The sequence below is a fragment of the Panthera tigris genome, chromosome X, assembly GCF_018350195.1.
Source record: "Panthera tigris isolate Pti1 chromosome X, P.tigris_Pti1_mat1.1, whole genome shotgun sequence".
Taxonomy (NCBI): domain Eukaryota; kingdom Metazoa; phylum Chordata; class Mammalia; order Carnivora; family Felidae; genus Panthera; species Panthera tigris.
Window position 1 is genome coordinate 114745608 of NC_056677.1, and position 26392 is coordinate 114771999.

Genomic DNA, 26392 nt, shown 5'->3' on the forward strand with positions numbered 1-26392 from the left:
CCCCCTTAAGGTCACAAGGACTTAAGGATGCAGCCAGATGTCCTTACTGTTGAACTTGAATGTCAAAGAAACAATTTTGGTACCCAGGGACCCATTTGCCCTCTGATGTTTTGGGCACTGCTGTTCAATAAGACGCAGAGTATCATCACTTCATGAAGGAATCTAGAAAATCTAAGTGTCTCAACTTGAGCACTTCCCGGACACTGGGCATCGTGCATATTTCAATACGCTTTTGCCTTCCGTGCGCTCACAGCTGTTACTGTGGGGCACCAGTTACCTCTTCGGTGCTCGGAAAAACTTAATCAGAGAGGCATCTATTTTTCCCATGACGTTGGGACAAAAACATAATTTTCAAATAGGTCGCTTTCCAATAATTCATTTGCTACCAGAACAATCCATTAAATACAGCCATGAGAAACCATTTCCTATCAGCAAGTCCCCAAAGCTCAAGTGTAGGAAAAACAGGAGAGAAGAAATCATGAACTATTTCTATTGCAGAGAATTTAATAATGTAGGGAATAAATCATAATGGCTAAAAGGTAGGACTGGTTTTTTTACAGTTTATTTATTTTGAGAGAGAGAAAGAGCACGAGGAGCAGGGGAGGGGCAGAGAAAGAGGGAGAGAGGGAGAGAGAGAGAATCCCAAGCAGGTCCCACACTGTTAGTGCTGAACCCGATGCGGGGCTCAAACTCGCAAACTGCGACATCATGACCTGAGCCGAAACCAAGAGTCGGACGCGTGACTGACTGAGCCCCCCAGGCGCCCCTAAAAGGTAGGACTTTTGAACCTGACGTTACATCTCGGCTCTGCCACTTCCCTATGAGCTTGGGCAAGGGCCTTAGATGGTTGCAACCACGTCACAGGATCGGTCTGAGCGTGACGTGAGGACACAGGTAAAGCGGTTAGCGAAGTACCTGGCACATATTCACCATCCGATGATTCTTGCGAACACCCTGCAACTACTTTACCTCCAGCCTATGAACAGTCGTAAGATGTTGGGGAAGGATGGAAGGAATGGAAAGTTCGGTGCTTCCCAACCTTTTCCGTACCGTGGCACAGACAGAAAATGTTAGGCGTCAGTTTGGTACAGCCCCTCAGGTAAATGGAGGAAGCTGCTTGTGGCAGAACACAACCCACTTTGGGGCGTGTGTGTGTCAATATCTAGCACACCAACCCGGACGCACTGGTTGTGAAATGTCGAATAAATGACACACCTGTCTTCTATTTGCTACACGATTTGGCAGACAGAGATGAGGATTCCGAGACCTATTCAGGAACCATTTTATTTTCTTGCCAATCTTAATCAGTAGCCAAGAGAAACAGCATCAATAACTGAACTAATTTGTAAATAATATTTTGTTGGCTCTTTCCTTCCTCCCTTACATAAACACTTATGTTGCTTACATAAAACTACAATCTATGATTAAATGCACAGACGAGAAACAACAAACAAAATCCTCAATCATCTGAGGCCACAATTTCTTCTACGCCATTTATGATTAAAAAAAAAAATTTTTTTTTTAACGTTTATTCATTTTTGAAACACAGAGACAGAGCACAAGCAGGGGTGGAGCAGTGAGAGAGGAGGACACGGTATCCGAAGCAGGCTCCAGGCTCCGAGCTGTCAGCCCAGAGCCCGATGCGGGGCTCGAACTCTCGAACCGAAGATCATGACCTGAGCGGAAGTCGGACGCTTCACCGGCTGAGCCACCCAGGCGCCCCTACGCCATTTACGATTTGCTTAGATGTGAACTATAAAGGTCCCTGTACCTGGAGTGCAAGCTGAGGCTGGTGAGATGGTCAGAGGCCAGATCTCAGAGGGCTGGGAAGAGGCTAGGCCTTACCCTGAAGGCAAGGGGGAAGGAGGAAGGGGCTTTTAAGGAAAAGGAACAACACGGTCCCCTGAAGCATTCAACTCAGGTTCTACTTCCATTTAGCGTTAGTTAAAAGCATTAAGAGAACATCACCATCCCTTGTGATAAATATCAGAAAAAGCGAGATCATCTGCAAAAGTATGATTTTTTTTTTTTTAGTTCATCAGAGAGCTGAGGTTGCGAGGCAACCACGTAAACTGAATTTCAAAGGGTTGAAAAGTCCTGGTGAGGAGAGACAGGAGAGACGAACTGTTTCACAATTCACAAGGCACAGGAGCACGAGATGACAGCCATAAAAGGGCAGCAGAAGAAAACAACCAGATTCTGTAGCAATTCTTCAAGGCTTGATGGGAGCTAACGTGACAGTTTCAAATCTCTGCGAACCTGACAGAGAAGATGGGATCATAACCACCCATCATTTCTTCTTTACAGGCATCCATCGGGTGCCCCTGAGAAAACACCAGGGCAGGAGGCCGAAAAGAGCCTTCCCTCACTGGTACAGGCATACAGGGTGCGACTGATGGCTGTGCGGAGACAGGTGCAAAATATGCCAGCATCCAGAATCGTGGACCCTGCTCTCACGGGAGGCAGAAGCCATCTAGGTCTAGGGGACAGGCAAGAAGCCTTCCCTGGCACAGTCTCAGGAAACGTGACCGCTGCTAGAGGAGAGGAAGAAGCAGACACCATTTGCTGCTGGGGATGGGGCAGAAAAGCCGCTGATACCGGGGTCCTAGCGCTAATAAAAGGCAGAGTTCAACCGCCGTTGGAGGAAGGGTGGAAGGATGGCGTCAAGGCATTCAGTACCGAGGCGAAGGTGCCCAAGCCCTGCTGAATACGGGAGCAGGAGAACCAAGAAGAAATCATTCTGTTCTCACCAGGAGCCGCAACGAATAACAGTAAGAAATAGCAATCTATCGCGGGGGGGAGGAGAAAAGGCACAGACGGGCACTCGGGGTGTCAGGGCCTTAAGGACCTGCCGCAAGCGGAGGGTGGAACAGGAACACTGACGAAGGCCCTCTGGTACCCCGGGCCCCGCACAAAGCACAGGGCAATGGCAATCCAGCACTTCCGGAGCTGGAATTTCCAGCGAGGTACTGAATGAAAGTAGCAAGAGCTATACAGCAAAAACCAAAGCCGGCTCAAGTCCCCACTAGACTCGCTTACCCTTCACACGGATGGGCAGACGGAAGAGGTGTGCCCACTTCAGAACATAAATACGACTGACCTGGGTCTCTAGCTTTGGTTTACGTACGAGGTCCAAAATTCAATACAAAAACACAAGACACATAAAACACAAGACAAAGATGACCTAACACGAAGAGAGAAAGGAATCAACAGGACCAGTTCCCGAAATGTTGAGATGTTGGATTATAAGACAGGCATGTAGAAATAAAAATAACTATGATTAAGGGGCGCCTGGGTGGCTCAGTCAGCAGACTGGATACAAAAAGGGAAATAATCAGGGAACCTGAAGAAACGCTTCTGTATTTCCAACACCAACACCCATACTCTTCCTTACAGAGAACCGTGAGCTCCTTTCACCTTGGGAATCCTCAAGTCCTGTCTGTAGGCTCTCATCTGTCTTCTAAGATTCCATCTAGGCCCATGGCTTCATGTACCATCTACACGTTGATGAAATCCAAATCTCAACTGACAGCTCAAATAGGTCTCCGTTCCAGCCTGGACAATTCCATCTGGATGTCTAATAGGTATCTCAAAATTAACACGGCTAAAATGGAATTCTTGATTTCCCCTCTACTCCCACATCTGTCACAAAACCCATTCTTCTCCCCGAATCTCCATCTTATTTAATGGCACCGGCATTTGGTTTAAATAGCTCAATTTAATTCACCCATCTCGTCAAGCCAAAACCAAGAAGGCTACCTTGATTCTTTTTTGCTCTTTTTCTCCCTCCCTGCATCCAATACATCACTAAATCCTGATGATTCTCCCTCCAAAATATATTCCAAATAGATCCATTTATCTTAATCACAAGGCAGGTGGTACAAAGTTGTGGTCATAAGCATGGACTCTACACCCAAACTTGTTTCAAATCCCAGGCTTTCCACTGACTAATCACGGACAAGTTTCTTAACCTCCCTGAGCCTCAGTTTTAATCATTTGTAAAAGGGAATAGTACAAGTACCTACTTCACAGGACTGTTATAAAGTTAAGGATTTTTTTTTTTTTTTAATGTTTATTTATCTCTAAACAGAGAGCAAGCAAGAGCATGCGAGCAGGGGAGGGGCAGAGAGGGAGAGAGAATCGCAAGCAGGCTCCATTCTGTCAGCGCAGAGCCTAACGCGGGGCTTGATCCCACGAATCGTGAGATCGTTGGCCTGGGCTGAAATCAAGAGCTGAACACTCAACTGACTAAGCCTCCCGGGAGCCCCTAAAGCAAGCATTAAATCAGTTGATACAATGTGACAGGGAACACCTGGCATATTTACGTTATATATAAATGTTAACTACTATTTTTCTTATCGTTATCTCTACCAGTATCACCCTGATACAGGCTCTTATCCTCTTTTGCAAGTGACTCCTGGCTTTAAAACCCTTCAAAAAATTCCCACTGCGCTGAGGGTACACACCAAGTTACTCTCTTACTCGACAAGAGTCTACCCACTCCCAGGCAAGCAATCAAACATTTAGATACTTTTGCTTTATAAGCATTTCTTGCCACACACAAATATTCCAGAAAGGGCCGAATCAAATAGCATTTCACACAATAGCATAAACTGATTTAATTAAGATTATACCTGGCTGAGATCGGCCTCCAGGCAAAGAAAGAAGCCCGAGGAACAAAAGGAGGAAGACGGGGGGCCTTTCTATGTCACACACTGAAACAAGTAATAAAAACAATTCTTCTCAAATTCTTCTGAAGAATCAAAGAGGGAACACTCCCAAACTTATTCTATAAGGCCAGAATTACTGATACCGTTTTACCAGGAAAAGACAGAGAAGAGAAAATACACACCAACAGCCTCAATGAATACTGATGACAAAATCCTGAACAAAATTCTACCAAACCAAATCCAACAGCACATTAAAATGATCGTACACCATGACCAAATGGGGTTTATCCTTGGGAATGAAAGGATACATACAAAAGTCAATCAGTATAATGTAACATACAAGAGCAACAACAGACGAAAGCTATATGGTCATTTCAATCGATGCAGAAAAAGTATTTGGCACAATTCAACACTCTTTCATGATAAAAACACTCAATAAACAGAAGAGAAAAAAATGACCTCGACATAATAAAATCCATGTATGAAAAGCCCACAGCTAACATCATAGTCAGTGAGGAAAGAGTGAAAGCTTTTCCTCTAATATCAGGAACAAAGCAAGGATGTCCACTCTCAGTATGACGATTCTACATTGTACTGGAAGTTCCAGCCAGAGCAATTAGACGGAAAAAAAAGGGGGGGCGGGAGGGAAGAGAGAGAGAAATAAAAGGCAAGAAAATTGGAAAAGCAGTAAAATTATCCTGATTTGCAGATGGCATGATATTATACGTAAAAACCCCTAGATTCCACATACAAAAACCTGTTAGAATTAGTAAGTGAATTCAGCAAAGTTGCAGGATATAAAACCAACACTCAAAATCAGTTGTACTTCTATACACTAACAATGACCAATCCAAAAAGGAAATTAAGAAAGCAATCTCATTTTCAATAGCATCAAAAAAGATAAAATAGTCACTGTATGTTAACTAACTGGAATTTAAATAAAAATTTAAGAAAAAAAGAGAAGATATTTAGAAATAAATTTAACCAAAGAGTTAAAGGCCTGCGCAAGGAAAGCTACAAAGCATTGCTAAAAGAAATCAGAGATAATAAAAATAAGTGGAAAGACATTTCATGTTCATGAATTAGAAGATTTAAGCTTGTTCAAATGCTTGCATTATTCAAGCAATGACAGGCTCAATGGAATTCGTATCAATATGCCAAGACATTTTTTTGCAGACATGGAAAAAAAAATCCTAAAATCATATGGAATCTCAAAGGACCCCAAATAGGCAAAACACTGTTGAAAAGGAAAAACAAACTTGGGGAGTCCTCACAATCCCAGATTTCAAAACATACTACAAAGCAACAATAATTAAGACAGTATGGTACTGGTGTAAAGACAAATATATGGACCAATGAAGAGAGAGCCCACAAATAAACCTTTGCACATATGGCCAAGTGATTTTCAACGAGGGTGCCAAGACTATGCAAGGGAAGGACAATCTCTCCAATAAATGCTGTTCCTGCATGCAAAACAATGAGGTTTGACTCTTACCTTACACCATATACAACAATTATTCAAAATGAATCACAGACCTAAATGTAAGACGTAAACTTCTTTGACTCCTACAAGAACATCAGGAAAAAGCTTCAGGACACTGGGTTTGGCAATGATTTCTTGGACATACGTTAGAAATGGGAATACGTCAAACTTAAAAACTGTACCAAAGGAAACAATCACACAAGGAAAAGGTAACCTATGGAATGGGAGAAAACACTTGCAATCATGTATCTGATAAAGAGCTAATATCCAGAAAATATAAGGGACTTCTACAACTCAACAACAAATATGCAAATACCCTGGTTAAAAAATGGGCAAAGGATTTGAATAGACTTTCCCCCAAAAAGATACACAAGTGGCCAAAAAGCACATGAAGAGTGTTCCACATCTCTAATCATTTGGGAAGTACAAATGGAAACCACAATGAGAGATTTCACACACGTTAGGATGGCCACTATCAAAAGAACAGAAATTAACAAGTGCCGGAGAGGCAGAGACGCTGAAACCCTTGTACGCTCTAAGTGCAAAGGTCAAATGATACATCTGTTATGGAAAACAGAACGCAGGTTCCTCAAAAAATTAAAACTAGAATTACCACATGATTAAGACATTTTGCTTCTGGGTATTTTGCTCTGGGTATATATCGAACATAATTCAAAGCAGGATCTCAAGTGTATTTGTACACTTGTGTTTGTCCTAGCATTATTCACATAGCTAAGAGGTGGAAGAAAATGCAGGGGCGCCTGGGTGGCTCAGTTGGTTAAGGGTCTGGCTCTTGATTTCAGCTCAGGTCATGATCTCACAGTTCATGGGACAGAGCCCCACGATGGGCTCCCTGCTTGGGATTCTCTCTTTCTCTCTCTCTGGCCACTTCCCCACACTCTCTGTCTCTCTCTCTCTCTCTCAAACAAATATTTAAAAAAAAAAAAGAAGAAGAAAATATAATATATGCACAAAATGGAATATTATGTAGTCTTAGTATTGAACCAGGAGTTGAGGTGCAAGTCACCATTGCAGATGCTTAAATCAACCTTTTTAATAAATTGATTATCAGTTATTTAAAAAAAGGGGGGGGGCGGATTTCTGTCATATGTTCCAACATGGATGAACCTTGAAGACATTATGCCAGTCAAATAAGCCAGTCCCAAAAGGACAAATACTGTATGAACTCAGTCATGGGAAGTCTTTCTCTAAAGTAGTCGAAGTCATAGAAACAGAAAGTAGAAAGGTGTTTAGCAAGGGGTGGAGGCAGGGGGTAGTGTTTAGTGGTTATAAAGTTTTAGCGTTACAAGGTGAAAAGATTCTAGAGGTTTGTTGTACAACAACGTGAATATACTTAACACTATTGCAAGTGTGCACTTAAAAATGGTTAAGCTGGCTCAGTCAAGGGAACATGTGATTCTTGATCTTAGAGCTGTGAGTTCAAGCCCCACGCTGGGTGTAGAGATTATTTAAAAAAATAAAATCTTAAAAAAGAAAATGGTTAGGATGGCTCTCTTGGGTCCTTGCTTCCGAGATGACCAAGAAAGGAAGGAATTACGGTAACGCTGCAAAGGGCCACAAGCCGCTGCACTCATTGCGTGCCCAAGGACAACGCCATTACGAAGTTCGTTATGTGCAACGCAGTAGAGGCCGTTGCCGTCAGGGACATTTCTGAAGCAAGGGTCTTTAAGGCCTATGTGCTTCTCAAGCTTTACGTCCAACTACATTACTGTGTGAGCTCTGCCATTCACGGCAAGGTAGTCCGGGATCGCTCTCGTGAGGCTCCGAAGGCCCAAACACCCCCACCCTGATCTAGACCCGTGGGTGCTGCCCCACGACCTCCACCAAAGCCCATGTAAGGAGCTGAGTCTTTGAGGACTGAAGAAAAACTGTTCTCTGGAAAAAAAATAAAATGGAGATTACACTTCAAAAAAATGCTTAAGAAGGTCAACTTAATGTTATGTGCTTTTTAAATCACAATAACAGAATGAAATAAAAAATAAATAATACTTTGAGATTGGGATAAAATATTTGTAAAAGACATATCTGATAAAAGACTATTATCTAGGGTATTTTATTTACTTTTCTATAGAGTATTCTTTTTCTTTTTTGAAGTTTATTTATGGAGAGAGAGAGAGAGAGAGAGCACGAGCATGAGCAGGGGAGGGGCAGAGAGAGAGGGAGAGAGGGAGAATCCCAAGCAGGCTCTACACTGTCAGCGTGGAGCCCAACACGAGGCTCGAACTCACAAACCATGACCTGAGCCGAAACCAACAGTCAGCACTTAACCACCTGGGCCACCGAGACAGCCCCAAAATATTTTTTAAAAAACCTTAAAAGTCAACAATAAGAAAATGATCACTCCATAAAACAGTGGACAGAAGACCTGCATAGACAACCTCACGAAAGAAGATATCGAGAGGGCATGGACACATTAAGACATGTTGAACACCATACATCATTCGGGAAATGCAAATTCAAACAAAAACGAGATGCCACTAAACACCTATTAGAACTGCCAAAATCCAAAACACTGACGACAAACGTTGGCCGGGATGCAGACAAGCAGGACCTCTCGTTCACTGCCGATGGGAACGCAACATGCACAGCGTCTTTGGGGACAGCTTGGCAGTTTCTTACAAAACATGCTTTTACCATAAAATCCAGTAGGCGCGCTCCTTGATATTTACCCAAATAAATGAAAATCTCAGGTCCATGCAAAAACCTGCACATAAATGTTTATAGCAGCCTGATTCATAATTGCCATGACTCGGAAGCAACGAAGGTGTCGTTCAGAAGGTGAATGGTTGGGAAACTGGTACCTCCAGACAATGGCGTATCATTCAGTGCTAACAAGGAAGGACGTATCGAGACACGAAAAGACAGGGCATGAACTTAAACGCGTCTCGTTAAGTAAAGGAAGCCAATCTGACAAGGCTACACATACCGTGTGTGATTCTAACAGTGTTAATATTATGGAAAAGGCAAAACTACGGAGAGAGTAAAAAGGCTAGTGGAGACCTGGCGTGGGAGGGATGAAGGGATAAAGAGGCAAAGCACAAAGGATGTTGAGGGCAGTGAAACGATTCTGTATGATATCACGATGGTGGGTACTTGTCATCAGGCATTCGTCTGAGGTCACGCCATGTCGAACAAGAGCGGACTCTAACATAAACTGTGGGCTTCGGGTGATAATGATGTGCCGGTGTAAGTTCATGGACTGCAACACGTATGCCGCTATGGAGTACTGATGGCGAGGGACGTGGCGCACGTGTGGGAAAACGGCGTGTACGTGAACTCTGTGCTTCCCGCCCGATTTTGCTGCGAACCTAAAACTCTCAAAAGTAATGTTTATTATTAACTGAAATAAAATCTGCTGGGAACAAAAAATACTCTTCGATGTGGGGGAGTCTAAAATCTTCCTGACAGGGGTCTCATTAGGTGATAAAAATAATACCATGGAACTCTCGTACATCGCTGGCGGGATGCAAAACGGTACAGCTGCTGTGCAAAACAGCTTGGTGGTTCACGAAAAAGTTGAACACGGACCTACCCTGTCACCTGGCAATTCTACTCCTAGGTAGAGAATTGACAGAGAATTGACAACAGGTCAATACCCCAGAGAACTGACAACAGGTGTTCAAACAAAAACTTGTCCGCGAACGCTCACACCGGCAATGTTCATGATAGCGAACAGGTGGAAAGAACCCCAAATGTCCATCAACTGGCGAACGGGTAAAGAAAAGAGAGTAGAGCCGTGTGATGGAATATTAGCCATAAAAATCAGAATTACTAATATATGCTACAACAAGAATAGAGCTCGAGAACATTACATGAAGTGAGAGAAGCCAGACACAAAAGGCCACACGGTGTATGATTCCATTTATAGGAAATGTAAATACATCCATATCCATCCATCCATCCATGGATATAGATACATCCATAGAGACAGAAAGAAGATTAGTGGTGGCCAGGGCCTGGGAGAGGGAGGACATGTGGCATAACTACGCATTGCCGATGGGGGCGACCTTTTAGGGCGATGAAAAGGATGTGGAACTAGATAGTGTGGACGGCTGCGCAACGGTGTGAATGTACTACATGTTGCTAAATTGTACATTTTAAAATGCTGTGTTTTTACCGTGACTAAAAAAAAAAAAAAAAAAAAAAAGAAGAAGAAGAACGAACTACAAACGTACCTTGATTTTTTCACTCTCTTTTCTCACTCGCTTTGCATTTTCAATAATGTAAACAGTGCTTTTGTTGACTTCATTGTCAGCTCTGTGTCTCAGCCAATCCTCATATCCCTAAGGGGATAAAAATAACTATAGTCAAGCTCACAGAGAAATTCTTTTTTTTTTTTTTAATTTTTATTTATTTTTGACACAGAGAGAGACAGAGCATGAACGGGGGAGGGTCAGAGAGAGGGAGACACAGAATCTGAAGCAGGCTCCAGGCTCTGAGCTGTCAGCACAGAGCCCGACGCGGGGCTCGAACTCACAGAGTGTGTGATCATGACCTGAGCCGAAGTCAGATGCTTAACTGACTGAGCCACCCAGGCGCCCCTCATAGAAATTCTTAATAAATTTCTATAACCCCCTTCCCTGAATCACCAGTTGAGATTATAATATTAATCTCAACTCAGATCTCTGCTAATCTCTGCTAAAGAGACAACACTGTATATTTTTACAGCAAAACTAAGATACGCTTTCAAAACACCCCTTCGGTAAATAGCTTTACTGTGTTAAAAGGTTTCGCCATTCCATAGATGAGTATCCGTGAAAACACAGGCATCAGAACCGTAATATGTGAAGGACTATGACTTATTCTTCTGATTCTACTCTTATTCAAGTTAGTGCTAATTTCTCTACCTTTTCTAAAAAATGTTTATTTATTTGGTGGGGTGGGGGGGCGGACAGAGAGGGAGAGAGAGAGAGAATCCCAAGCCAGCTCCACGCTCATATTGGAGCCTGACACGGGGCTCGATCTCACGACTGTGAGATCATGACCTGAGCCAAAACTGGACACTTAACCGACTGAGCCACCCAGGTGCCCCAATTTCCTTACTTTTTAATTTGACAATCTTCCCCCCTGGGTTTTATTTTCTTACAGACCTAATCGCTTAAATATATCCCTCTACAGTAGATTGTTGGGAGCGACCATCTCTGAGGAAATAGAATTCTTTCCCAGGGATAGAGAATAGAAAAGGCAAGATCGGATTATTTTGGCAGAGAATCTATGATAAGGTTTGAACTTCAACAGTTAAACCTCTCCACTGACTTGGTGGTAAAGGAAACTATAAATTGGTGTTCATCTTTTAGAGTTAAAAGTAATCAGGGAAAGGTCTAATGGCTCATTTTTCGTTGGGTTTTTGTATGAAGTAAATTTAAGCCAAAAGAACTAAGGAAAGAGGATGTGCATTTGTTGGAGCATGACCTCTTCTCCTTTTTTTCTTTATAATAATGTCTGTACCTTTTCAAATATAACTGAAAAAAAAAAAATCTCTTGATCGCCTTCCCTTTTTTCCCCAGCGCTATATTCATTCCTGTTCTGTCCCTCTTTATGACAATGCTAGGCTATCACTTCCGACGGTACCTTCTGTGATGTCAGTGAGGAAAGAAAGGCCCTAACATGAACTAGTATAGGGAGTAAAATGAATCAGTAAGAGCTTTTGTAAACCGTGCAAGTTATTCTTGGAACTGGCAATTCTGTGATGTTAAAGAAAATAATCCTAACAGCCTAAGGGAAAGAACATTCCAAATGTCTTTATTTAGCAACCAAACACTTGATAAAATATTCTTGCAGTTCCTGGTAGGGAAGATAAAAGGCCAGATAACCCCTAAGAGGACCGGTAACCTTGTTCCAAATACCATTAAGCAGACCTTCATTTCTGAAGTTCTTTAGGGTAAGTTTTAGAGCTCTTTGATAAGTACTGTCTAGAAGTATGTGTGCAATTAGCCAGGTCCTCTGGACTGTCCCAGGGCCTGATAAACACTGCCACCCCACTCTTCACCTCCAGTTTCCCATTTCCACTTTCAATTTCATGTGGAAGTTTTCAAAGGGACAATCGTACAAAATGCTCAAAATACTTCAAAGACATCAGCATCAGAAACCATGGCAATCGTCGGCTTTGATGACAAACAAGAATAAAAGTCTCCTCTCCCACCACCCACTTCGGCAGCATCGGGGAACATAACACATATAAAACATTTGTGTTATCGAGTTCTCTGCTTTAGGCGACGACAGCAAAAAATTCACTAGAATGGGAATTTTTCGGATAAAGATATACCACACTGGAAAAATTCGTCTCTCATTTCCTGACTGAGCTGTACCTTCTCCCGACTTTCTTTTCGGGTTACAACCCCCCACACGAATACTCAGGAGCAAATGGGCAAACGAAATTAAAGACGTACCTTCCGGTCATTTTCATGGTTTCGACAGGGACCAAATATAAACTGAATCCATCAAGGATACTGCCCACTCCAGATAAATATGAAAAAGGAACTTTGACAAGAAAATGCACACCAGACAGGAGTGAAATGCACACGTAATTGTGAATGAGAAATTTACCTGCTTGATGGCTGTAACAGTTATAACAAAGAAAAGCGGAAGTCCACTGGTAACGGGGCTCGTTGGCGTGTCTACCGTGACCTAGGGAAAGAAATTCAGTTGGACGTGAAATGAAAACAGGCCATTTGCGTGCACGCGGGACGTACCTGCTGCATCCATTTCAGGCAAAAAGGACAGACAAGACACATTCCGGCAGCAGGGTGAGTATTAACGCTCATCAAAACAAAAGCAATCCGCACAGCAGTTAGTTGAAGATAACAGTTCTAAATTCAGGCTTCGCTTTCAGTCCACCTTAGATTAACTCCTTCAGTGAAATACAACCAATCATTCACCATCCATTTGCTAAGCACCCTCCTTTCAGCCCCTGGGCTCTAAGGGGCTACGCTCTACATACAGATGTCGCTTTTAATAAGATAGAGAACAGTCCCTGCCCTCCTAAAGGTGGCAGCTGACAGGAAAACCAGACGTTGAAACAAGCGAGACGCCGAGACCTAAAGAGTAAGCGGAAACGAACTAGATGAAGGATGGGCTTTCAGGCACAGTGAACAGCATATGCAAAGGCTCCGTGGTCGGAGGGAGTGTAAGGAAGCCAGCGGCAAGAATGTGGTGTGAGATGGCCGCTGCAGAGGGAGACAGAGGCAAGACCAGGAGGGGCCCTCTAGGCTAGAGTTCATGCTTTACCCCACACTGGGAAATAACGGAAGCTTTTAGGCAAGGAGAGGTCCCGTGAACAGAACTACATTTTGGAGAGACCATTCTCCCTCATTTGAGGCAAGCGGAACGGAAGGGAACAGGAGAGAAGGCAGGGAATCCACTTAGCAGGCTGCTGCCATAATCCAAGTAAAAGATGTTGGCCTGGATAAGGGTGGCCGAAGGTACACGTGGAACGAACCTCCAGAGGTATTTAGGGATTAACGAAGAATTTCTTGTCAGGGGCGATTAAAGAGATCTTCCAAGTTTCTGGTTAACATGGCTGGGTAGATGCTGTCGTCATTCACCGAAACAAAGGAATACTGAAAGCCAACTAGATCTGAGGGACAGAGGACCAGGAGTTCATTCTGCCCCCCACCATCTCTAATCTGCCCCCCAATCTCATCTCTGATCCCCACCACGGGCTTGTCTCTGCCACATACCCTGAGTCAGAGCCATAGGCTTTCATGTGGCTCTGTGCCCTCAGGCCCACCCTGAGATACCAGTCTGGCATTCTTCACCAGGTAAACTCGCTCTCGTCTTTCAAGGCTTAGTTCAGATATCATCCACGCACTGAAGCCTTCTTAAGCTCCTTTTGGTCAGAAAGACATATTAACTTCCAACGTATCCCTGTAAGATGTTGCCCAGGCTACTTTTATGACTTGTACTGCATTAAATTAGAGGAATACAGGACTGTCTTCTTGGCTGTAACGAAAATTCCTTAAGGATAGAAAAGTCCTATCTTGATTTGCATCTATTTGCTAGAATCACTGCGAGGCGCACGGTAGGTGCTTGGTACGCATCCACCGAATCCAACAGAACTGTGCTGTGTACCACGTGGAAGGATTCTTCAAGCTTTTTCTGCCGTTGATTTCATGCTGTCCTGTAAGATATCTTACTGTGGATCTAAAGGAGCTCCTTTTCAAATGCCCCATCATTTAAGGCTGAAATTAGCTCTTTCCCATAGCATAACCCAGATTAGTTTTAAGTAGCAGAGCTAAATTAAATTACAGTACCATTTACTCAAAGCCTCAAAGTGGATAAACAGAAGCATTTTCCATTAACAAGGCATTTGAGCGATTTCACTGGGATGTTTCTGCTTCGTTTGAAAAATGAAATGAGGAAAAAAAAAATTCCCTTACTGTAATAAAATTTCCTGGGGGTAATCTTGGCGAGGGAAAACTTTTGATAGCTCATAGACTTAAAGATGGAGAATGCAACGTAAGAGGTCTAAAATTTTAAACATAAAACATTAGCAGGAACACAGAGAAGATCAAGTCTGCCAGGCTTTCACACTTAAAAGTAAATGAATGAGGAAGAGCAAACCTGATAATCACAAAGAAAAAAGGATAAACTTCCAATTAAGCTGAAGCTGGTGCTCAACAAAGTAAAACTATTAATTTGAACAGTTTTGATTTTGGCATATGGCACTGAAATTAACGGCACACAATATATGTCCTTCTAGGATGAACAAAGATAGGAAATCAATGAAAGCTTTTAAAGAAAGTAACAAATTCTCAACAGGTTTTCTTTCTTTTTTTTTTTTTTAACAGGTTTTCTAAGTAAAAATGCTACTTTAGAAATATATAAAATCATATTAATCTTGAAATGTAATATTAGTATTTTAAAAAGTCTTAGTTTTAAATTTATTTATTTGAGAGTCAGAGAGCGTGAGTAGGGGAGGGGCAGAGAGAGAGGTAGAGAGAAAGAATCCCAAGCAGGCACAACACCTGACGTGGGGCTCGATCCCATGACCTGCACTGACATCAAGAGTCAGATCCTTAATAGACGGAGCCACCCAGGAGCCCCTAAAGTATCTTATTAAAACAAACCCTGAAACATCCTTTGGTCACGGGACATTTGAAAATTACAAATGGATTGAGAATCTGTTTGAAGTGATTAAGTTTCTAAGAGAGGAGCTCTTACCTGTACAAGGAAAATGATGAGAAAATAGAAATTTGCAATTCTTCTAAACTGTTCAAACAGATTCTTTGGGAGGAAGTTCCAAAGTGTATACTGTATGGGAGTAAAAATAAAAAGAGTATGATTAGAAAGGAAACTTGAAAAACCCTAATAATGACTCATAGGGGTCAGATTATCAAGACACTTTGAAAGCACATTTAAAACCCAAACCTCACACATACAAAGAAGCATACACTTAGAGGCATACAGGAGAAGTGAAGTTTTCACTTTGAGCGTTACAACTGGGCCATCTAGTCTCCAACCTCAGCCTTCCCTGACCTGATCTACATTAGGCTCCTCGTTAGGTGCTCTCATATCATCCTATACTTCCTCGATAAAAACTCGTTACAATGAATAAGTATATATGCGTGCATTTATTATTAAAGTTTCTCCCTCAGTAGGCAATGAGTTCTATAAGGACAGGCTTTTCATTTGTCTTTTTATTACTTTTTCCCCCGACACCTACAGACACAAGGTAGACACTAAATAAATTAGCTGAATGAATGAATGAATGAATGAACAAATTAATTGCTCTGGCTCAGCTAACGACTGGAGTCTGGACCATTGTCACCAATGTAAACTCTGTCCCTATCAGTACCTCCCAACCTCCATGACAGCCGAGGTATACACATAACCCTGAGGCATAGAGGGCTTTCACTTTATTTATTTAATTTTTTGGTTTATTTATTCACTCTGAGAGAGAGAGAGAGAGAGAGAGAGAGAGAGCGCGCGCAAATGGGGGAGGGGAGGGGAGGGGAGGGGGGGAGAGATAATCCCAAACAGGCTGTGCATGGTCAGCACAAAGCCTAACTTAGGGCTTGAATCCATGAACCGTAAGATCATGACCTGAGCTGAAGTCAGACACTTAACTGACTAAGCCACCCAGGCGCCCCTCATTGTTTATTTTTAAAACAGTATTGAGAGCATAGGAACTCTGTTTTTTCTTTAAAACATGTTTTAATCTTTATTTTTGAGAGAGACAGAGAGAGAGAGAGAGAGACAGAGTGCGAGCAGGGGAGGAATAGAGAGAGAGGGAGACACAGAATCTGAAGCAGGCTCCAGGCTCTGAGCTGTCAGCACAGAGCCTGACGCCGGGCTTGAACTCACGGACCGTGAGATCGTGACCTGAGCCGAAGTTGGACGCTTCACTGACTGAGCCACCCAGGTGCCCCAGGATTTAATAACTTTAGCTAAAAAGGCACTGTCCAGGGAGTCTGAAAAGATTCAAAGAGATGTCTAATAAATTCTACTGATTCTGAGTTTTAAAATAAGGGAGAGTGCTAGTGTAATTTTAGGCTTGAAACTTTAATCCAAGAGTCTTTCACACAGGAGTTCTAAATTTAACCTTGGGCATGCCTTCAAAGAGTTACGTGGAGCTCACTGATTCTTTTTTTTCCTTTCTTTCTTTTTTTAAAAAAAAATGTATTTATTTAAATTCAAGTTCGTTAACATACAGTATAGTTTTGGTTTCGGGAGTAGAACCCAGTGATTCATCACCTACATTTGACACCCAGCGCTCATCCCAATAAGCGCCCTCCTTAATGCCCATCAGCCATTTAGCCTACAAAGAGCTCAATGATCTTTTAAATTTTTTAATTTTTGAGAGAGACAGAGGCAGTGCGAGTGGGGGAGGGGCAGAGAGAGAGAGAGAGAGAGAGAGAGAGAGAGAGAATTCCAAGCAAGCTCCACACTGCCAGCATAGAGCCCGATGTGGGGCTCGAACTCCCAAAACCGTGAGATCGTGACCTGAGCCAAAACCAAGAGTCTGACACTTAACCAACTAAGCCATCCAGGCACCCCGAGCTCACTGATTCTTAACCCACTGAAGTGCCTCCAAGATCAAGGGGCTCGAACTCCCAAAACCGTGAGATCGTGACCTGAGCCAAAACCAAGAGTCTGACACTTAACCAACTAAGCCATCCAGGCACCCCGAGCTCACTGATTCTTAACCCACTGAAGTGCCTCCAAGATCAAAGCTCAGGGTTTTTAAAGGAAAAAAAAAAAAAAAAGTATGATGGAAAAATATAGTGAAAACTAAAGATTCTAAAGATCCTAGCAGGATGCAATCAATGCTCCTTTTGCTACAGAAGGGGATTTCCAAATTTCATCCCAGCTACAAAATTCTGGTGATTCCCAAAGGTTCTTGCTGATTGTATTAAAATCAAGTAGGAAGGCTGCAGAGAACAGGTTTTTCTAAAGAAAAGTATTGTGTTCCCCGAAGAAGAAAGGAACACTAACTTTATTAGTAAAAAATTTAAACCAGGTCAAAGTTTCTCTTCAGTGTTCCTGTGTTAATAAGACTTATTCCCGGTGTTACACTGACATTACTGGTGTCATTTGTTAACAAACAAAAAGCACCCATTAGGACAAAGTTATTCTTATTACCGAAAGGTTCAAGAAGGAAATCAACGCTTGCTACAAAGCTGGAAGGCAGGTAATGTATTCTACAAATTGTACATTTCTTCAACTAAAAGATTCTGGTGAAACATATAAGCAGCCAAAAGGCACGTGAAGAAGGAAAAGTTCACATTGTGAAAATAGTGTTCTCTCCAGAATGGACCGAAAGGCCTCTTCTAACGAGAGAGCACGCCACACAAGCAAAACCCATGAGAGTGAGGAAATCACTAGTACTTCTCGGGAATGCAGTAATACTCATCACAGAAACATGAATAACAATACCAGCTACCATCTACTGAGTCTGAGTTATGGAGACTGAGTTACTGTGTTACCATAGGCCAAGCGCGGGGCTTAAGGGCTTTCTGTGGATTCCTTTCTCTCATCCTCGCCACAATCCTCTGCGGTAACTACCGTTAATATCTCCATTTGATAGATAAGAAAACTGAGACACAGAAAAGTTCGATGACTTCCTTTAACTTCAAACCCAGGCCTTCTGTCTATAAGGACGAAGTTCTTCACCACTACACCGTAAGCTATTCTCTTATAATTATTCATTGTATTAAGAATGAAATCTTAATCTTCTAAACCTTTCTGATTGAAAAAGAATGAAATCTTGCCGTCTGCAACAAAATGGATGGAACTAGAGGGTATTATACTAAGCGAAATAAGTCAGTCAGAAGACAAGTATCATGCGACCTCACTCATATGTGAAATTTAAGATACAAAACAGATGAACATAAGGGAAGGGAAGCAAAAAATCATATCCAAACAGGGAGGGGGACAAAACAGAAGAGACTCATAAATATGGAGAACAAATGAGGGTTCCTGGAGGGGCTGTGGGTGGGGGGATGGGCTAAATGGGGAAGGGACATTAAGGAAGACACTTGTTGGGATGAGCACTGGGTATTATATGTAGGGGATGAATCACTGGAATCTACTCCTGAAATCATTATTGCACTGTATGCTAACTAACTTGGATGTCAATTAAAAATGAATGAATGGGGGCGCCTGGGTGGCTTGGTCGGTTAAGCATCCAACTTCGGCTCAGGTCATGATCTCACGGTCCGTGAGTTCGAGCCCCGCGTCGGGCTCTGTGCTGACAGCTCAGAGCCTGGAGCCTGTTTCAGATTCTGTGTCTCCCTCTCTCTCTGCCCCTCCCCTGTTCATGCTCTGTCTCTCTCTGTCTCAAAAATAAATAAACGTTAAAAAAAAAAAATTAAAAATGAATGAATGAATGAATGAATGAATAAAATGATAAAAAAAAAGATGTCATTCTTTTTCTGAAGTTAGTATACTGTCAACTCCTCTTTTTCTGCTCTGGAGCTTTTATAAAAAAAAAAAAGCACATCAGTTATAATGATCAGCAATCTAGAAAGATTGCAAACACGTAATATTTACAGAGAAAAGAGAGCTGGGTTGTGTTTCAATGCAGAAATGTTCACTTCTTTACTCTGATTTCTAATACATATGTACACTACAGAGATATATATGCAAACCTGTTCAGAAACAATCTTTATTTGCCCCATGAGCTCTTGACTATTTAAAAAAAATATCCTGGGGTGCCTGGGTGGCTCAGTCGGTTTGACTTCGGCTCAGGTCATGATCCCGTGGTTCGTGAGTTCAAGCCCCGCGTTGGGCTCTGTGCTGACAGCTCCGAGCCTGGAGCCTGCTTGGATTCTGTGTCTCCCTCTCTCTGTGACCCTCCCCTACTATCTGTCTCTCTCTTTCAAAAATAAACAAACGTTAAAAATTAAAAAAAAAAAAAAAATCCTAATGCATTGTTTTGCCAACTGGCAAAACTGAAGCTAGATAAAATATGAAAAATATTATAGTAAATACAAAAAGATTTGACAATTAGATGGGAGTCTTATAGTTCTTTTAGAATGTGAAATCACAAGTATACTACACCAAAATGGTTATCGCTCGTTTAATGAAGGTGACTTTACCATCAGTGTGTTACATTAGCATCTTCCACATTAAACACTATGAAAAATAATTTCCTAGAAACTATTTCATATTTTACTTGATGTGTAATAAGAGAGAAAAAATAGACGGGGCACCTGGGTGGCTCAGTCGGTCGAGCGTCCAACTTTGGCTCAGGTCATGATCTCGCAGTTGGCGAGGTCGAGCCCCGCGCGTCCGGCTCTGTGCTGACGGCTCAGAGCCTAGAGCCCAGGGCCTGTTTTGGATTCTGTGTCTCCCTCTCTCTCTGCCCCTCCCCGCTCATACTCTGTCTCTCTCTGTCTCAAAAATAAATACAAACATTAAAAAAATTTATAAAAAAAAAAACAAAACAAAAAAACAATAAGAGAGAAAACCGAGAAAGGAGCCCCCGTGGTACAATGATGTGAAAAGGGCTCTTCACTCAGAGCGACCAGTCCTTACAAAGCAGGTCTGCTCCTGCCTTTCGCCTAACTCTGCTTGGTGACCATGGCACTAACTTAATTTCTCTGCATTTGTTTTCTTTGTCTGTAAAGTCAGCAAGGTGAACAGATAATCTCTCAGGATCTTTCAGTTTTAGAAGCCTAGGAGTCTGAGTCAAAGGACTACTACTGTTATCTTGGATACTATAGGGTGAGATACAATTTTCAGTCAAAGGACTGTTCCCTATCCTGCGCAGGTATGAAAACTTCTGGCTGAGGATAAATTTTCTGCCCTAAGGTTAAAGATGAACAGGAAAGACATTTTATCCAAATATACTCAGAATGTTCTATAGGCTAGTAGATACAGGCTCATTAGGCCAACACAGTTTTCACTCATTCTGTACACATTTTACATGTTAATCCCCTATGTAAGTATAATCTAAGTATAATACTACGGGGGCGCCTGGGTGGCCGTCGGTTAAGTGTCTCTTGCTCACAGCTCAGGTCATGCATGATCTCACGGTTCATGAGTTTGAGCCCCGTGTCGGGCTCTGGGCTGATGGCGTGGAGCCTCCTTGGGCTTCTCTCTCTCCCTCTCTCCGCCTCAAAATAAATATGTAAACTTAAAAAACAAAAAAAAAAGCATAATCTGTACTGCATCACCACGTAAAGAAAAATCACGTGTATTTGAAAACTAAATGTTCATTTTTTTTAAACGTTTATCCATTTTTGAGAAAGAGAGAGCGAGCACGTGTGCGTGAGCAAGGAAGGAGCAGAAAGAGAGGGAAACAGAGGATGTCCCAAGCAGGCTCTGTTCGGTCAGCGCAGAAGCCCCACGTGGGGCTCGAACCCACGAACTGCGAGATCATGACCTGAGCTCAACCGACTGAGCCACCCAGGTGCCCCTAAATGTCACCTTTTTAAAGAAAGGGCATAATTTTGTTTCAGGTCCTAGGTGTTGGCAAACTTGCAGCGATCCAACTGTCACTAACATTTTAGAACTGCCTTGCCAGGCTACACAAAGAAGTAGGGAAGATTCTCAACTGTGAATCTATCAATTATCTGCCATCTAGCACCTAGTACCTAACCTGGTTCCCAAGGTCAAGATTAGCGAACTAATATTAGTAGAATGAGGACAACTGCGTACTAGGAAGTATAAAGGGGGCTTTCACATATGGAGCATTAGCTCCATTTCATGGATGAGGACATTTAGACTCAAGAGATTAATTTGGCCAAGGTCACACAGCTAGTAAATGGTCAGGCCGGAATTTAAACATGTCTTTAAGACTTGCAGGTCACAGCTCTTAGCACTAGACGATGCTGAAGGAAGATGATTATTCAAATGGTGACATAGCTACAGTGACTGAACTCTTAACTGTTCCAGCAATGTGCTGAGCAGAACATACCCTTTAGGACCCAGGAGCGTACTCGAGGAGCTTGGCAGTGGAACAGAGAAATATAAATGTCATTCCAGGATAGCACCCTCCAAAAGAACGTAAATTATTTATAGCCTCTTCCATCCACTTTAAGAGCAATTCAGGAAGCTTTGGGCAAGTAAATAATTCCCACTTTTAGCACCCTTTAAGGCTTAAAGTTTTAATATGCAGAATCAACAGGCACTATGAATAATAATGGAAGGCTAGTGAATAATATGTCAGCTGTAACAAGACAAAATGATGCTTTAAAAAAACCCCAAACAAAACCAGCCTTTGGGTGGTTGCTAGACGGTGTTTAAGTGCACATCCACGTATGCATATATAAATACATACACCGGCTTCCTTGGAGGCATAAGTAAGTGCATGATCTGGCTCACTATATGAATCACTATATATATCTATTGAATTAAAAAAACAACTTACCTTAGATGAGACTATTCTATTATCACAAAATCTCTGTGCAATGTAAGCTTCTGTTTCTGAAACTGGATGATTGCCAACAAACACTGTGCGTGTACCAACTCTTTTCTCTTCTCCAGCACACTGACCAAGAGAAAGGGGGGGAAAAGTCAGTTTCTTATCACATTTCTCCATGCTTCTATAGAGCTCAGAATTCTTGCCTAGGCACGCTTCATCACAAGCTAGAGAGACCAAGTACTAAAGAGGGGAAAAAACCTTGTTAGGCTACTCAAAGTCCACTAGGCTGAGTCGCTGACTTAGTGAAGATTAGTACGAGTGCTGCTTGAGACAGCAGTTCTGAGGCCAACACGGCAATTCGAAAATGTTTAAATTTTTCTAAATTCCAGAGGAACAGTATTTTTCCTGCCATTTTTCTTTCTTCCATAGAATCTCAACCATCACCATTAAAGCAACGCACTCACTTAGAACAGGTCAGACTGGGAATATTTATCATACAATGACTGAGGGCAATCTTGTCAATTTCGTATCAGAGAGTCCAAAGCAGAGGGCAAATCACTTCTAAACACAAAATAATTACTTGTAAGTATAGAGAAACAGAATGGCTGTCTTAAATGATGACCAACGACTTCTACAAAGAGAAGTTGTTACTTCTTTGGCTTTACAGGAAAGACATCCTTTGTGATTTCTCAGAGCCTACTGTCAAAAAGTCCCATTTCACACGATATGTCTCTAATGCCGCTTCTATGTTTTTTAGAAGTAGATTTGCTGAATCTAGAAGTTCTAAGGTTGAGCTCCATTTTACCTCACCCTTTTCTTTCACTGAGGCTTTACTCTGTTGGTTTTTTTTTTTTTTTAAAGATTCTCCAGGAAGTTTATTTTGCAAACCTTTTGCATTTCAGGTTTTATTGGCTTACACTGTTATAAAGAGAAAAATGTATACTGTTTTGAACACTGAACGATTTATCATTTTGTATGTTTACTTTTAATTGACCTTCAAATGCAGCAGCTCATGAGTTTAGCCCATCCCACGTCACTGAGTCAAAGAGTTGAAGAAGATACACATACAAAACACACCCGGGAACACACACACACAGGCCTTCTGTAAAGTAAACAAATCTTTTGTAAGGTACATAACGGTTCCTTTTTGGAACTTTCTATATCTAGTTCATGTCTTTTTTGAAACTGGGATATTCCTAGTTCTCAGACACAATCTTTATAAAGCAAAGCGTTTATCTCTTTGCAAACTCAAGTAATTCTTTAGAACAATGTTTTTCTTATTGATTGGAAAAGAAAGGAGTGTGGAAGGTCAAAGAGGAAAAATCACTTCAAATGGTCAAAACAGAAGAGGACTGAAAAAGAATACATTTAACAGTGTAGGGAGAAAAATTTCACGGATAGATGCTATTAAAAATATTGATATTCAAAGGAATCGCTTTGGACCCATTGCCAAAAACTTAGATTTTTCTTAGTTAATTAAAACCAAGAGTGGTGGTTTTATTTAGGAAGATACACTGAAGTAAGAACGAAAGGATTGTACAATTTAATTTCTATATAAATGACTGTTTGAATATACAAAGTATCGAACAGAAGCACAAGATAAATTGGCAGAAATACTCAACCAAGAGCAATGATTAAGACCACCATTTCAAAGATCTTCTATGTACAAAGAATGAAAAAAATATTACTGTTAGAAGACTTTACAACAGCGCACAACTGAATCCAATCCTAATTCATTCCTCTTATACTTCTTTCTTCTTCAGTATCAGCGGACCCACATTACCTCCTGTCACTTCATTGTTTCTTATGTGAACCATCACAGGCAGGAAAGGTTTAGAACGCCATCGCCTATGGTAAGCTGCTTTAGTAGGACACAAATCTTCAATGTTTATTTCATTCACCACTTTGGGATTTTCCTTTTGTATTTTAAGATTAATCAAGCTATCCTTCCGTCGTTTTTATCCTCCGGGAGGAATGGACCAATTGCAACGTAGCCAAGTGGTGAAAAGTACACTAAGGAAAGGCAAGAACTGCAACAGCGAGCTGGGTGATCCTGGTAATGTTCTCAGGCCAGGGAGCCACTTTCGATATGGTGGAAGCTGCACCTGCACGATGCCTTGGCGATGTGGGCCACGCCCTCCGGCACCATCTTTCCCAGCAGCCCCCACTGCTCCCCAGTCGAACTGCCAGGCCGCTACTGGCTCCTGGCTTCTTATCTTAAATCAGGGTAATACATTTTCTTATACAAATTGGGGATAGTCTCCTTTGATGGTACTATATTATCGTGTTTGAGACAACCATATCTTTAAGTCAAAAAAAAGACAGGAACCAATATCCACGTATGTATTTCCATTATATTTTTTTGTCTCAAATTTTTATTTACATTCTAGTTAGTTAACATAAAGTGTAATACTGGTTTCAAGAGCATAATTTAGTGATTCGTCACTTACATAATACAACACCCAGCACTCAAAGTAGGTAGGCACAAAGATTCCCCTTCCTATCCTTGACCCCCAAAATAATCATTTTAAAGCAAGATTACTTAGAGCTTGCAAAGTTCTCCAAATGTCACCCAAAGGATGCATTTCGATCTGAATTTTTGTATCTTATATTGATATTATAGGGAAAATTATTATTTTTTTCAATTAAAAAAGTAAAAATCGGGGCCCCTATGTGGCTCAGTCGGCTATGCATCTCACTTCAGCTCAGGTCATGATCTCGCGGTTCATGGGATCGAGCCACGCGTTGGGCTCTGTGCTGACAGCTCAGGGCCTGGAGTCTGCTTTAGATTCTGTCTCTGTGTCCCTCCCCTGCTCATGCTCTGTCTCTCTCTCTCTCTCTCTCTCTCTCAAAAATAAACACTAAAAAAATGTTTTTAAAGTAAAGATCACCCCAAAGTATAAGTAAGACCTCTTGACTCATTATTTTCATTTTAGCTTATTAAATAATTATTTAGTGGGATACTGCTTTCAAACTCTGTAGGGAATCAATCAAAAAGTATTGGGATAAATTGAAGTAGGAGAGATTTAAGCTGTATATAAACAGGGCAACTTCTGGAAATCTACCCTGGCATGGGCTAACAGAATCTCTACCCATGGCAATCTGGAAAAAGTCAGTCAGTATCCATGCTAGGCAGCATAGCCACTTACCCACTTGCCCAAAGACAGGGCATTATAAGACCCAACAGTTCCTGGAAGACGGTAAACAATACCTTTATCAGAATGGGAGCTATATACATTTTGATTCAGGGACTGACTTCTTTGTTTGCAACTGTAATATACAGGGTCTGACACAGACTACTGAGAAGAGCACTAAATTTTCCATAATATCCATTTTGCAAATTGTAAACAGAAAGGGAGTACACCACAGGGCGCCTGGGTGGCTCAGGTCATGATCTCACCATGATCTCACCCTTCGTGGGTTCGAGCCCCATGTGGGGCTCTGTGCTGACAGCTCAGAGCCTGGAGCCTGTTTCAGATTCTGTGTCTCCCTCTCTCTCTCTCTCTCTCTGCCCTTCCCCAACTTGTGCTCGCTCTCTGTCAAAAAATGAATAAACATTAAAAAAAAAAAAAAAGAGCGAGTACACCTTGCTGAAGTCTAGCTCATTCTGATTCACCCTTACCCTCACCTTCCATTGTAAGTTAGTCTTCGCTCAGTCTCTACAACAGACCCGAACCTTATAATGTACAGACTTATTTGAATTACAGAAATTGTCAAGTACATATACACACTGCAATTTACGACCTTTAATATTTGTCTGGTTGGTTAGTTTTTCATGCAACCAAGACACGACGGTAGAGTAAATAAGAAGAGTTACCTTTTATGCCAGTTTTCCGACCATTCTACCAATGGGAAAGGAGGAAGAGGAAAAAGGAAAGGCAGAGGGTCAGTGAAGCAGGATGTCTCCTGCACTGCCAACATACATTGTTCCCCTTGGTTAACAGTGGCCACTTATTAACTTAAAACAAAAATAAACTAGTACTTCCCCACTTCTGAATGGTCTTCACCTTTCTTCTCTGGCAGTTAATAGCATTCCAGAGAACAAAAGGCAGGGACAAGCATAACACAATTTCTGAGGTCTGTCATATTTTTATGAATTCCCTACATGTGAGTGGCATTTTCGGTTTTACTAAGAGCTTTCCCCATGCATTATCTCTCTGATCACTTTCAAATAAGGCCTACGTGACTTCTATGTCTATGAAGTTGGGAGAAAATGGATTGAAACTGCTGTGTAGGTTTGGGAGGGCGGGGGAGGCGGGGTGGTCCTGGCAGTGATCATCGTTAGATGATGAAAACGGGGCCCGAGAGGAATTGTATAACGTCTACTGAGGGTTTTTTAAAAAAGGGCAAAGTCTCCTCAGCCCCGGCAGGTTTGGGTTTGCAGCTGCCTGGGACTGGGGCTGGAGC

General features: G+C 41.9%; 1 protein-coding gene across 6 annotated transcripts in view; it reads right to left on the bottom strand.

Moving 5' to 3' along the window:
- The window catches only part of ATP11C (ATPase phospholipid transporting 11C), a 170839-nt gene that overhangs the window by 69475 nt on the left and 74972 nt on the right, over positions 1 to 26392 (bottom strand). For all 6 annotated transcript variants that reach the window (XM_042974885.1, XM_042974882.1, XM_042974883.1 and 3 more), the window contains exons 2-5: positions 21992 to 22111; positions 15337 to 15426; positions 12721 to 12801; positions 10350 to 10457 (exon numbers count right to left, since the gene is read on the bottom strand). In XM_042974885.1, coding sequence (XP_042830819.1) covers positions 10350 to 10457; positions 12721 to 12801; positions 15337 to 15426; positions 21992 to 22111 — 399 coding nt within the window. The remainder of the gene's footprint in view (positions 1 to 10349; positions 10458 to 12720; positions 12802 to 15336; positions 15427 to 21991; positions 22112 to 26392) is intronic.